Source organism: Geotrypetes seraphini, chromosome 8, assembly GCF_902459505.1.
Source record: "Geotrypetes seraphini chromosome 8, aGeoSer1.1, whole genome shotgun sequence".
Classification (NCBI taxonomy): domain Eukaryota; kingdom Metazoa; phylum Chordata; class Amphibia; order Gymnophiona; family Dermophiidae; genus Geotrypetes; species Geotrypetes seraphini.
In genome coordinates, this window is record NC_047091.1 from 101295200 (window position 1) to 101309954 (window position 14755).

Below are 14755 nucleotides of genomic sequence, written 5' to 3' on the forward strand. Positions count from 1 at the left end.
ATGCAAAGAAAAATGTATCAAAAAAAGGAAGCAAAGGAATCCACTAAATTCATTGTATAAAGAGGATATTCAAAAGTCACTTAACTCGAGTTGATCGTTGTGTGGTGATATTGTTCATAAGTCACTTAACTCGATTTGATCCAAACTTCAACTTGTATAGTCTCAATAGCAAAGCCAAAGAGACAAAGTGGAGTCCTGAGCCATCCAGCAGAAAAAACTCACGCAATAAAAAATTTGTGTAAATTGATCCCAAAGTCATAAAGTGCAAGTGCAATAAAGTGATCCAAAAAGAATGAACAATTCATCCAATTTCCACGAAACCTTCCAATTCCCTCCTCCTCCATGGTATTATACTCATGGTAGAAGCGACACACTCAGATATCGAAGTGCATTGGCCCTGTGACAATTTTCTTTTACAAAAACAAGATCCACTGTTGCTTTCTGCCAAGTCTCTTGTTGACCAAAAATTAAAATCTTGCCATTTCTCCCTCACCAGGCCCAGCCTTGGCTTTGTTGGTGCTGACGTCACTAGCAATGACTTCAGCTGAGTCCTTGGGAGCATCTTCTCTCATGGAATCATTGCTTTCACAGCAGTGGAACCACAGCTCCACATCCACACCACCTCAGTAAGGGATTTTCCAACCCTCTCAAACAGGAGTGAAACCTATTTCTTGGTCTCAGAAGAAAAAGGAAAAGTCCAAAACTTCTTCCATGCATGTCCATTCCAATCACAATTCTTTCTCTGTCATTAAAAATGTGATGAACAGAAATCTTCCTTTCATTCTGAGGTCAAAAATTGTCAGTGTTATTCTTTCTCCTTCCTTCCCTGTCACTCCCAGTAAACAGTTAAAAACAGGTCTTCTGACCCCTGAAAAACCTATTTTTTTTCTCCTTAGTTTTTAGCTACCATTGGCCAATGAGGTACTAGACTACTACTACGATTTATCATTTCTATAGCAATGAAAGGCATATGCAGTGCAGTACTTTTAACATTCAATAGATGGTCTTTACGGTGGCCAATCCAGGTCACAAGTACCTGGCATAAACCCATATAGTAGCAACATTCCATGCCATTGATCTAAGGGCTTTTCTTCCAGGAACTTGTCCAAACCCTTTTTTTAAATCAGCTATGTTAACCACTCATACCACATCCTCTGGCAATGCATTCCAGAGCTTAACTATTCTCTGAGTGAAAAAATATTTCCTCCTATTGGTTTTAAAAGTATTGTATATACTCTTAATATAAACCTAGATTTTTGGGTAAAATAAATGGCCCAAAAATGGGGGTCTCGATTTGTATTTGAGTCTTCCCCCTTTCAGGCTCATTGCAGGCCTCTCCCTGTACCTATCTTAAGCCCTGCTGGTCCAGTAGTGAGCCAGGGCAAAAGCAATGCTCCTGCCCCATGCAGTCTTGCTACTCAAAATGGCTGACATGAGTTCCCACAGTAGTTGCTATGTTTATTAACTGCCTTTTCATGAAGAGATTCACCTAAAGTGGTTGCAATACATTATATAGAAATCAGGTACTCTTAAGTATTTTCCCTAGCTGTCCCTGTAAATCTATCAGTCCTAACTGTGGTCCCTGAGGCAATGGAGGGATTAAGTGACTTGCCCAGAGTCCCAACAGGCAGGCTGGGATTAAACTCACAACCTCAGGGTGCTGAGGCAGCAGCCCTAACCACTAGACCACTCACTCCTACCGTAACCTTGTGAGACTGACATAAGTTCATTTTATATTTGTCAACCTTTTTTCCCCTTCTTTTTTTTTTGGGGGGGGGGGGAAGGTTACCTCGGTTTATATTTGAATAGGTGTATATTCAAGTATATACGGTATTTCCCTGTAACTTTGAGTGTCCCCTAGTCCAGGGGTGTCAAACTCAGGCCCGTGGGCCAAATCTGGCCTGCAGTGTAATTATATTTGACCTGCAAGAAAATGCCAAATGTCTACTAGAGCTGGCCCACTGGTAGACAGTTTTTTGACCCAATTAGCTCACATCCCCATTAGGCTTGTGCTGATATGCTAAAACAAAAAGTTATTGGAGGGCTTCAAAGCTCCATGGTAATATCAGACAATGGCACCAACAAGTATGGCTGCATCTTCCCAGTGCCTACAAATAACCCTGTTGAAAGGTAAGCAACTTACCCGCTGACTACCCACAAATTATCCAATCTGCAAATTATCCCCTGGTGTTTAAAGTCCTCCGTATACCCTGAATCCTCTACTCTATATCTCCAAAACCCTCATCTTCAAATATTTCCTCTGATTACCCCATACCACCACCACCAGAATCTTTCCTAAGCCTCCTCTTGTTGGAAATGGCAGTGTCTTTTTATTCTTTCTGAATTCAGTACTTCAGTTTGCATCTAATTTCTTCTGGTAAAGAGTTTCATAATATTGGGGCAGCTATCACAAAAGTTAACCTCTCTGCAGCCAAACTGAAAGTGCAAGCTTTGGGGAGAAAGACCATGTAATTCATGAGTTATGTCCAACAGGACCTACATAGTCTAAATATTACAGATATTTAACATTTAATAAAGGGATTTATGTGCTGTATGTTAGCTGCCTTGCATGACTATCAGTGGAAGGCACTAATCCACAGCCAGCACATGTTAACATCTGAAATTTATGCCCTAGTCAACCTAAAAGAATTGCCTTCAATCTTTCTCAGGAGTTGTGGCCTTGGACAATCATATTTACGCTGTTGGAGGCTACGATGGTAGAAATCAGTTAAACAGTGTGGAGCGCTACAGTATTGAGAGAAACACATGGGAGATGGTCTCACCAATGAAATATCAGAGGAGCGCGCTCGGCGTGACTGTATACCAGGGGAAAATCTATGCACTCGGTAAGAGCAGGATTCATTTAAATTGATTATAATAATGGATTGTCTGAATCCCCTCTCCCCCTCCAGCTTTTTTTCATTTAGGTCCTACTGAAGAGGATATCATCTGATTTTGGATCTTCCACCTGAAATTCACAGTCTGCAATATGTATCAAGGTGTATTTGGAAATTGCTTTTCATAGGCATGGCACACAACACAGTGGGAGATATTTCTGTATCTTTCTGCCACATTTTCTTGGTCTCTGCATATCTCAGTACCTGAAAATCTTCTCTCTGTACTGTATATGCAATATACAGAAAGATTCATGTGTACAGCAGTCTGCCATTCTCTTCTCTGTATACTAGAATGTTCACTGTCTTTTTAGAACTTGTTCTTTGTATCTCTTCAGGGTTTTTACATTGTAAATCGCCTTGATCCTTAGTTTACAGGTGTAGAGTGATCCACAAATTCTAGATTAGATTAAATCATTCTTGTATTTTTCTCTATTTGACTACTGCGATGATTCATTAATCAGTTACAACACTGAATTCAACACAAAATTTATGCTTCCAAACTGGGTTTTGTTTTGTTTTTATAAAAAATATAAGGTTAACCCTTCTTTAAACTGTTTCACCCAAGTTTATCCAAGAAGAGAATGTTTTTAAAACAAGTTGGTGAAATGTCAGATAGAGAATGACACGGTGGCGGTTACCCGTGGCTAGCCGTGTTTAGCCGCGGGTAACCCGCCAAAACGGTGACCAAAAAAAATGGTCACCGCAAGTTCGGGGACAAAGCAATTCACCACCCCGTGGGGCGGTGAATGGTAGCACAGGGCGGTGAACCATCTGGAACGCGCAGTGAACGAGCGGCAGCCCACTCTCTCCCGCCGGCCAGCCGACCATGCATCTCCCTCCCTCCCTTCTTTTCCCTTACCTTTTCTTGTTAAAACGCGCGTTTTCTATAAGGCTAGGAGCTGTATTACAGCCGGAGCCTTGAAGTGAAGTCGCGTTGCACACTGGAAAAAGTTTCCTCCGACGCAACTTCCTGTTTCCGGTTGCATCGGAGGAGACTTTTCTAGCTGACAACCCGACGCGACTTCAAGGCTCCGGCTGTAATACAATTCCTAGCCTTATAGAAAATGCGCGTTTTAACAAGAAAAGGTAAGGGAAAAGAAGGGAGGGAGGGAAATGCACGGCTGGCCGGTGGGAGGGAGCTGATGGACCGCGTGAAGGGTGCTGGGGGTGGGGGGGATGGAGAAGAGAAGACGCTGAAGACGGGGATGGGGCCGGGGCGGTGAAAGAGACAACGGGGCGGTGACGGGACGGTGAAGGGTACGGCAGAGATGGGGACGGGGTGGTGAAAGGGACAGCGGGGACGGGGCGGTGACGGGAACATAATTTTTCCCCTTGTCATTCTCTAATGTCAGATATGTGACGGCACTGGGCCCTTTAAGTGCACATTGGCATATTGCCTGTACATACTGCATGCTGTGAGTTCCAGAAGCTAATTCTGTTTGTCACAGTACATGTATTAAGACAAGCATTAGTGGTAAGACTCAGATAATTATGCCATATACCAGAATACATTGCCTTCTGAGTAAGGTTTGTGCCCTCCATAATGCATGTGAAACCTCCAGAGGAAAAAAATTAAAATACAAAGGGTTTTTGGTTTGTTTTTTTTTAACTTAAATACTTTAGGGCAGGGGTAGGGAACTCCAGTCCTCGAGAGCCATATTCAAATCGAGTTTTCAGGATTTCCCCAATGAATATGCATGAGATCTATTTGCATGTACTGCTTTCAATGCATATTCATTGGGGAAATCCTGAAAACCCGACTGGAATACGGCTCTCGAGGACCGGAGTTCCCTACCCCTGCTTTAGGATCTGAGGAAGACAAATAACAGATTGTCATGGGTCAGCTACTTTTGCATTGTAGTGAAAAAAATTGCCTCCTTGGTACTTCCTCCTCCCTGGATCAGCACTTACAGAGCAAACAGGTTATTGCATCCACTGATTTTGCTTTTGGCCCCCCAAGAATTCCTTCGTACAGCTTTACCTTTACTCCATATGCAAAGAACTATTTACTTTTGCAGGCAGTAGGATTCCTTGTAGGATGTGATGGTGCACGATGAAAATAATCCAAAGATGCTGTGATAAGGAAGCACATGTGCTGGAACAGAGAGGTTAGGACACAACACATACGAAGAAACACTTTTTATTCTTTTAGTTTGCCTCATACTTTTCAGAAAGTTAGCTTGACTTACCTCAGCCAAGCAGTACAGGTATCAGTCCTTTTCCCACAGCTCTGTCCTCAGCTGATGTCTAGGAAAAAATCAGGGGTTCACCTCTCTTGCTCTGGGACCTCTCTCAACTGATCTCTCTACCTGAGGACCACACTACTGGGCCAGCGCCTTCTGCTGCCCAGTGACAGAATAACATCATTACTGAGGGACTCATACAGATGCTGTAATGAGCTTTCTAGATAGGTTGTTTTTAAGCTAAGGTTGTGGAGGAGAGGCTCTGCAATAGATAGGAGGGGAGAGAGATGCTACAATCTAATATAATAAAGCCCTAAGCGCGCATGCGCACTCCCACCTGCGTGCGCCCGTTTGCCGTGAGCTGTAGGGACCCGCAGGTAGGAGTGTGCATGCGTGCGGCAGCGTGGAGCCTGTCGGCTGCGGTGGCTCTTGCCGTCTGAAGGAAGGAAGGAGGAAAGGGGACGTGGAGAGGAGGCGATTCGTCTCATAGAGCCGCAAGCCTTGGGTCCAAGAGAGATCATTACGGCGCCGAGGAGGAACTAAAAAAAAAAAAAGGCAGTGGCGCCTGCGCAACAGCTGAGCGTTACCGTCACGCGACACCACAGCTGCCCCTCACCATGCTTCAGTCTGTCGCAGACCCCAGAAGTTTTAGCGGCTCCTCTCACGATCCAGGACTCCAGCCGGGACCGCAGCCAGCCGCCGATCGCCTCCACGAGCCGCAGCCCCAACCCCCTTCCCCTCCCCCCTCTCAACGCACGCAGGGCTCTGATCGAACAACTGCCTACAGCCCCCAACATGGCGACACCAGCTACAAGAGCACCGACTAAGAGTGAAGAGATTGATGGTAAAAAAAATTCCATAGAAAGGAGGGATAGGCAGCTATGGCAGAAACTTTAAACGAATCAGAAGCGGTTGTCTTAAGACTGAAGGTTGTGTGGGGTGGATTTTTTTTGTTTTTTCAGCACGCGTTTCCTTGCGGTAGAAATCTTTTAGCAAAATCACATTTTTGGCTGCCCAGGCGAAGGTAAAGTGTCACTGTGCTTAGTTTTCTTAATCCCAGTCAGGTTTAGCTCGATGACAAGCGAACCGTATATGAGTTTCACACAGCTTTCTTGCCAGGCTCATGGTAGTTCACCCAACTGGACCTGTGCCCAGCTTCTTAGTGCCAGAGTGCGTGCAAGATCTAAACAGCCAGTGGGCACTTTACTATAACACGAGAAAACAGGTTGCATAGTGTGCAGCAGGCATTTTGAACTAGAGCATGTCTGTTTATTAAAATTTTATAGACCTCCTGGCTTCTTTAGATCAGAGTGGTTAAAAAGTTATTTTAGGGGGGGTGGAGGGAAATGCTGCTGCTGCTGCTGCACAGGGGGCAGGGAAAGAGACAGAAAGACAGACAAAGAAAGGGGGCCAGGGAGAGAGAAAGACAGAGAGAGAGAGACAGAAAGAAAGACAGACAGACATATATTCTAGCACCCGTTAATGTAACAGGCTAAAAGACTAGTATATATATATATATTTTTTTTTTTAAAAAGGTATTTTACCTTATTAAAGGGATTGTGGAGGGGGAATCTGAAGTATTTCAGAGAATAAAAACATACTTAGGAGGTCTAACCTAAAAAATTTGAGAAATGCTAAACCACGTGAATCCCTTCTTCAGATGTGGCTTAGAAAGAATCCCCGTTTTGTCCAGGAGTAATTACCTTTATATTGTGCTGTAAATATGATGGAACCTATATGCGTTTAGCCTCTGAAGTTTCTTCTTCCTTGCTCTGTTAAATGCTCTGGGGCAAAATGATTCCCTTCTAATGTTCTCTTACCACTGTTCTCTTAGCCCTTTTCCAAGGGGCTTATGGGATCATCATATGTGTCTGTGTGTTCTTGTATCATTCTCCCCTACCTCCCCCCCAAACAAAAGCAAACAAATAAACTTTTGTATTTGTTAGTTTCCTATTTTTAAAATTTTTAAATTTTACAACATTTCAGGCAGAAGCCTGTAGCTCTAATCTTTTAAGAATCTGCCATTCTGTCTATGCCAGAGGTGACAGGATGAGATGTTGTATTTAGCTCATGCCTTTTTTCAGTAGCAGCTCAAGGTGGGTTTGTACAGTCCCTGGCCTAGAGGCACTTAAATGCTTTGATCGTCTACCAATAGTCACTAAACCAGTTTGACTGGTGTAGCGACCGATCGAATTTGCTGATCCAGTTTACAAAATGGCTTATCGTGTGGTTTTCCATGCGTTTGTATATTCTCCAGCTTTGCCATGTAAACAACCTCATTACTATTAAAATGAGGTCATTAATATTAAAACGAGCCATCCGTTCAATGACCTAACATCACAAAGGCATACACTGACTTGGAATACCGACCCGAAAAAAGCAACAGATCTAGGCTAGACCTGTCGGTAATTGTGTTACCGTCAGGTCTGCCATGTTTTTTTTTTCCTATGGGCACAGATGTCTGTGTGTAACACACGCACAATATCTGCTCATTAAAAAAAAAGTTGGGCTGCCCCCCCCCCCCACATCCCCCGGAACAAAAATAGAGGCAAGAGGGATGCCCACTCCCTCCTGCCACAGCAAACCACCTCATGCCGCGAATCGCCTTCCCTTCCACACCCCTGAATGTTGAGAAAAAAAATTAGCAGGAGGGATGCCAACTCTTTCCTGCCACTGGATGTCCCCTCCCCTGTGGAACCCCCCTCTGGAACTGACTGAATGACCAACTGACCTGATCCCCCATGCCAGGAACCCCCTCCCTATACTTAAATAATCAGAAGGAGGAATGCCCACTCCCTCCTGCCTCAGCCCTCCAGCTCCCCTCACACACCCCGAACCACCCCCATACCTCTTAAGTGAAGAAGACGGCAGGAGGGATGCCAAGTCCCTCCTGCCCACCTCTCCAAAATGGCATACCTGTCCATTCCCTGTGCATCCTGGGATGCCCGGGGAGGGCCTTAAGCTTCTGAGCCAATCTAGAAATTAGAACAGTGAGTGAGGCAATCAAATTTGTGATGACACAAAATTATTCAAAATTGTTAAATCACATGTGAACTGTATGAAATTGCAGGAAGACTTTGGGAGGCTAGAAGAGTGGGTATCCAAAATGTAGATGAAATTTTAAAGTGGACAAGTGCAAAGTCCAATCCAATCCTTTAGTTTTTATACCGGGTTATCCTCTTAAAAAGAAGCTCGACTCAGTTTACATAAATAATAATGAGTCATACATATTTGGAAGAATAATCCAGATTAGCTCTAGGTTTCACATTGGGAGTTACCACTGAGGAAATGGATTTAAAGGTCAAGCTGGAAGACTGGGCAAACAAATGGCAAATGCGCTTCAACGTGGACAAATGCAAGGTCATGCATATAGGGAAAAAGAACCCGTTGTTCAGCTACAAATTAGGGGGGGTATTGTTGGGAGACAGCAGACTCGAGAGAGACTTGGGTGTGCTGGTGGATGCATCACTGAAGCCATCTGCACAGTGCGCAGCAGCCTCAAAAAAAGCCAACAGGATGCTGGGCATCATAAAGAAGGGCATAACAACCAGAACACGGGAAGTCATCATGCCATTGTATCGAGCGATGGTGCGTCTGCATCTGGAATACTGCGTTCAGTATTGGTCGCCGCACCTCAAGAAGGACATGGCGGTACTTGAGAGAGTCCAAAGGAGAGCAACAAAAATGGTAAAAGGGCTGGAACACTGCTCATACGCCGAGAGGCTGGACAGGCTGGGGCTCTTCTCTCTGGAGAAAAGGAGACTCAGGGGAGATATGATAGAGACCTTCAAGATCATGAGGGGCATAGAGAGGGTGGATAGGGACAGATTCTTCAGACTGAAGGGGACAGCAAATACGAGGGGGCATTCTGAGAAACTGAAGGGAGATAGGTTCAAAACAAATGCAAGGAAGTTCTTTTTCACCCAAAGGGTCGTGGACACTTGGAATGCGCTACCGGAGGAAGTGATCAGGCAGAGTACGGTACAGGGATTCAAGCAGGGATTGGATGGATTCCTGAGGGATAGAGGGATCGTGGGGTACTGAGTAAACCAACCTGGTCGTGCATGTGCAAGACCGGAGGGCTAGGACTTCGATAGGAGGGCAGAACTTAAATGGGAAACCAAGGTGGCAGGGGAGCCCCTTCTGATGATTCAGACAGGCCTTGACCTGTTTTTGGCCACCGCGGGAGCGGACTGCTGGGCAGGATGGACCTGTGGTCTGACCCGGCAGAGGCACTGCTTATGTTCTTATGTTGAAATCTTCTGCTCGGTATGCAGCAGAAAGCAAAAAAGTCAAATAAGAATATAAAACAGCATATTATAATGCCTCTGTATCACTTCTTGATGAGATTGAACACAATACTCAAGATGCAATCTGGTCACCACATCTCGAAAAAGATGTAGTAGAACTGGAAAAGGTATAAAGAAAGGCAATCAAAATGATTAAGGGGATAGAAGGACCCTCCGATAAGGAAAGGCTAAAGAGGTTAGGGCTATTCAGTTTGGAGAAGAGACAACTGAGGGGGAGATATGATAGAGGTCTATAAAATCCTGAATAGCATGGAACGGGTGAATGAGAATCAAATGTATACTTTATTAAACAGTACAAATATTAGGGGAAACTCCATGAAGGTTCATAGTAATACTTTTAAAATACATAGGAGAAAATATTTTGTCATTCAACATATAGTTAAGTGTGTGTTGGCGGGGAGGGGGGGTGCAAAGCCATAATGCAACAGAGAGCCACCAGTTGACCTGACAAAAGTCACTCCATTAAAGTCAAAGCTGAATTCAACCTAATTTTAATTAATTTGCATATCTAGTAGAACTCTGCTCAGAGACATGAAAGCTAAATACTCCGCCTCACCATCCAATCATCGCAGTGTTCAGTGCAAAAGCACTCCAGTTCTCATAATGATTCGTTATTTTATCACTAGCTACTCGAGCTATAGAAAAACGTCTCTTTTAAATAACTTGTAAATATATTTAAAAAACTGGACCTTAGCTTAGATAATTAACTGGTTCCGACGTGCCATGTTTCGGTACTGCTTCAGGGAACCGACATAAAGATTAAATACAATTTAAGCTGGAGGTGAAGTCTCGCTAAACTTTAAATGCGATTAAAACCTCGCCAATCAAGAAGAAACAAGAATTGATTGGGCATGGTTTCGCCCAGACGTAGCCTTGGGCAAGCTTAAGTGGCCCGAGGTGTCTCCCTAGGGCTCCGATAGCTGATTGTGGCAAGGAAATCTCCCTGCCACAATCAGCTGAATGGTCTTGGCAAGGACCCCCCCCCAATGAAGCTCCCAGCAGGAATAATGCCCACTCCCTCCTGCCACCAAACCCCTGGAACCCCTGACACCCCCAAGGCTGCAGGACACCCCCCCCCCCCGGTACCTTGCATTTAAAAGCCCAGCCGGTGGGAGGCTCACATCCTCCAGCCATCACGCCTGCCACTTCAAAATAGTGGGCCTTGCCCTTCCCGGTGTATTCTGGGATGCACTGAGAAGGGGCCTAAAGCTCTGATTGGCTCAGATGCACAAGTGACCTAAGACTCCAGTTGGCCCAGGTGTCTTAGGCATCTGAGCCAATCAGAGCCTTAGGCCCCTTCCCGGTGCATCCTAGAATGTACCGGGAAGGGGAAGGTCTGCCATTTTGGAGTGGCAGGCCTGATGCCTGGTGGGTGTGAGCCTTCTTTCAAGTTTCAAGTTTATTAAATAATTGTTTTTACCACTGGACTTTCAAATACAAGGTTTAGGGGGGTGGGGATAGTTAGGGGTGCAGGGTGGGGGGCCTGCAGCCTTGGGGGGTATTAGAGGGTTCTTGTTCACAGGGTATCAGGGGTGGCAGCAGGAGGGAGTGGGCATCTCTTCTGCTGGTCTTCAATGGGTGAGGCAGGGGTTTGAGGGCAGGAGGGAGTGGGCATCCTTCCTTCCAGGGGACTTATCGGGAAGGTTCCCTGCTGCAGCTGCTCAGTTGATCATGGCAGGGAGATTTTCTTGCTGCGATCAGCTAATGGCAAGGGATCCCTAGGTGATTCTCTAACCGGTGCCTGTGACATGAGCGCTGGTTAGGTGGGGTTAGATAGATCTGATTCTGGATAGGTTGCTGGTGTGCAATTCTCATCTGCTTTATAGGGGCTGCTGAGACCAGCGTCCTATACAGAATCTGCCCCTTAATATTAGCAACTTACTTCAACTCTTTATAAAACATGGTGTTTCTGGTTTTTTTCTAGGAGGTTTTAACCAATCGGGATTCCTATCAAAAGTAGAATGTTACAGTCCTGATACCAACGAATGGACAGAAGTGGCAGAGATGCCAGTGGGCTGCAGTGGCATGGGAGTGGCTGTGACCATGGAGCCATGTCCAAACCGCATCCTGGATGGCTATGAAGGCTGCTGAATAAGGACTTGTTACATGTTGAAAAAAGTATCCTCAGGGAAAAGGAGGGGGCCTATTGTGTATGGACTATTTTTTAAAAACTTTTGTATAAACAGGACTGATCTAGTTCCCATTAGATCTTGGAAACAGAATATTTAACATCAGTTGGGTTTTATGGGGTTTTAGAACACACTTCAAGTAAAGATTTGATATGCTTAAGCCTTCCTGTTTTTTCCTTCTAACATCCATTTACTTATTATTAGATTGTTCATTTCATACCATTTTCTTCTCACAATGTCATCCTCATTACGTGATGGGTTGTCAGCCACTGTCATGCAACCCTTTTTGGATGAGGGAAAGAAGTGTGGCCCTGTTGGTGTCGTCACTGCCACCTCTGATGTGAACTTTTCCCATCCATGCTCATGCCCTCCACATCCTGCTGCTTTAAACACTAACCAGCAGGTGGCGCAGCTACAGTAACTTTTGGTTCTTCCTCTCTTTTGAGAGCTCTAAGTGCTGCCTTTGCTGACATGCCTGCATCAAAGGGTAAAATTAGAGTGAGAATGCTTTGCAGATCCATTGGTACTGGTGCTAGTCTTGTTTCAAGAAAGCACCCTAAAATATGGGAAATAAAATTTAAATTTGTTAAATAGTTTTATAAACAGCATTTCAAGAACACCCAGGGAGGCCGTGTATAAGCATTTTTTTCTTCCCCATAGTAAGAGGTAGATCAGGTCCTCAGAACGGAAAAGAATTTTGTAACATGGACTTTTAATCAGCTGAAAATGTAAAGCACGAGAATTGCATAATTCTATTTTCTATCCCTCTCCTGGATGTACAGCTAAGAATTGCAACAATCGACACTTACCTTTTTATATTACACATTTGAAATCATTTTGAAATAAGTCTTTTATATGCTTTCCCATCATTGCCGAGGACAGTTCATTTTTTTCATGTATGAACCAGTTTGCAGCAGCTCCAACCTGGCCAAGTGGAGAGAGATGATAAATATGACTGCGTGTGAGTTTCCTTTCTTCACGATGTTTGTTTGGCATGCTGAACTAATAAAGCCTAAATCTGATCACCCTTCCACAGCCTGCCTTCGTCCTCAAATTCTGCTGGTAAAATTCAGAGTGCTGCAGCAGCTACACTGGTCCCAAACAAGTCTGAACTCCTGGGAGATTGCCGTGACTGTAGGATCAATATAAAAACTATCCAAAAGCAAAAATGATCAAGACTTTTCCCATTATAATCCAAGAAACCCAGTATAATTCAAAAAAACAAGGCAAACAACCCCACAACAAATATACAAAAGAAAGAAAGTGGGGAAGGAACCATGCACATCAAAGCAGAGTCTATTAAGTACAATAAACTGTTATAAAACAAACATGTCATAAGTAGACAATACATCCTTGTGGACCCGACGAGGTCCATGTTTCAGCTTCGTAATGAAAGCCTGTCTTAGGGGTACAGATGATGATCCAAGCACTTCAAACTCAAATATCAATCGGTACTATAAGTTGATATATAAAATGTGTATTTGAGTAGAAATATAGAGCTTCATGACTGTGCTTCCATAAACAGCAAAAAAATGAGTTTTCCCAGATCACACGGGTCCTATCCATCTAATTACATTTGGATAGGTCCGGGTTAAACCCAATGAAAGGTGTAAAAGTTGCAAAGGGAAGCAGTAAACTTATCCAGGAAAAGATCTTGTCTCCTTGGTTCTAGTTACCGGGCACTTTTTATTTAATACGGTCCATTACTGACCTCCTCCTCTAGAAGTTCTACTAGATACAAAACTGGACTATCGATTACACATTTCCTCGGTAATCAAAAAGTGTTTTTACAAACTTCACCTGATGCATTCTATTTTTTCCCTTCTCGAATCATCATCACTCAATATTCTTGTCCACTCTCTTTTTATCACTCGCATTGATTACTGCAATAGTATCTACTCAGGCATTTGATGAAAAGACATTCAAGTCCAGATTGTATAAACGATGCCTTAAGTTAGGTGCCGGTAAGCACCCTACCGGTACCTAACTTAAGTTGAAAACACTGTTTAAAAAAAACCCAAAAAAAAACCTTTTAAAAGAAAAAAATGTAGGCGCCTACCGGATCCTAACAAAACGGCACCAGACTTGCTCCTACAGAGTGTTTTATGATGCCTAATGCCACTATAGATGTGGCTATGCTGGAAGTGGCGATGGGCATCAATAAAGTGCCTCAGTAGGCGCAATTCATGTTAAAGTTAAGTGCTATAAATGTAGGCCTTGAAAACCTTGGCCTACGTTTCTTGCGCCTAACTTTCCCAAAGGTGCGATTCTATAAATGGTACCGTCACTTGATTGACACGCGATCAGTGGCCTTTATTAAGGTGACCAATGGCAACGACGATGCCAAATATACAATCTGGCCCTCACCATTTACAGTTAATACATAATACAGCTCTCAAACTGATAGCAGGCAAACACAAATTTGATCATGTAACACCTCTTACAAAATACTTTTATTAATATTCAAAATTCATCTGTCCCGTACTCCCATTTTTCTGGATCATTTTCTTATTCCATATGCACCATCCAGAAGTTTCCGTTCATCTCAGCAGAACCTCTTAGTTATACCATCCTCCTGCCATATTTTCTATACTAAAATAATGATCTTAATAGTTGCCCTGAAAATATGGAATGCTCTTCCAACCCATCTTAGAAATGAGTCATCACTTGACAAGTTCAGATCCTCGCTAAAATCATTTTTTATTTTCAGATGCTTTCAATGCAATACCCTCATTTTTATGAGACCTAAGCACTTCCTATTGGTAGTTCCACATACTAAATTCTCTACTAAATTACATCCTAGAAAAGACACCCTCCTACCCCTTCCCTTTTCCCCCTCCTCCCCTTTCAATCAGATAATGGATTTCTTCCCCTTTACTCTCCCTCTATTCCCCTTTTTCTTACAATTTCTTACTTCTGTTCTCTCTTTAATTTGCAATATTATAATTGTGAACCACTCAGATAATTTGATGGATGGTATATCAAACTTTTAATAAACTTGAATGGTAATTTATTTTGAAGTGAGGTGGTCAAATGTGTTCTTTCAGAGGTTGGGGGGAAGGGTTGCAATGGTATTCAGAAAATTAGAAACACAGTGTGTCAAAACTGGAAAAATTCACAGATATTCAGTGGAGCCTAATCAATAAGAATGCAGATGAACATGTCTTTATAATGCTATCCTGCTAAATGCACAGCTAGTTAGGGGGTCTAAATTATGCTGATCACTTTAACATAGT

The 14755-nt window shown here is 43.5% G+C and overlaps 1 protein-coding gene across 3 annotated transcripts in view; it reads left to right on the top strand.

Moving 5' to 3' along the window:
* LOC117365801 (kelch-like ECH-associated protein 1A) overlaps window positions 1-14539 on the top strand; it is an 84763-nt gene extending 70224 nt beyond the window's left edge. For all 3 annotated transcript variants that reach the window (XM_033956639.1, XM_033956640.1, XM_033956641.1), the window contains 2 exons: window positions 2670-2846; window positions 11315-14539. In XM_033956639.1, the coding sequence (XP_033812530.1) occupies window positions 2670-2846; window positions 11315-11481 (344 nt within the window). In that variant the 3' untranslated portion in view covers window positions 11482-14539. The remainder of the gene's footprint in view (window positions 1-2669; window positions 2847-11314) is intronic.
* Window positions 14540-14755: the final 216 nt, after the last annotated feature.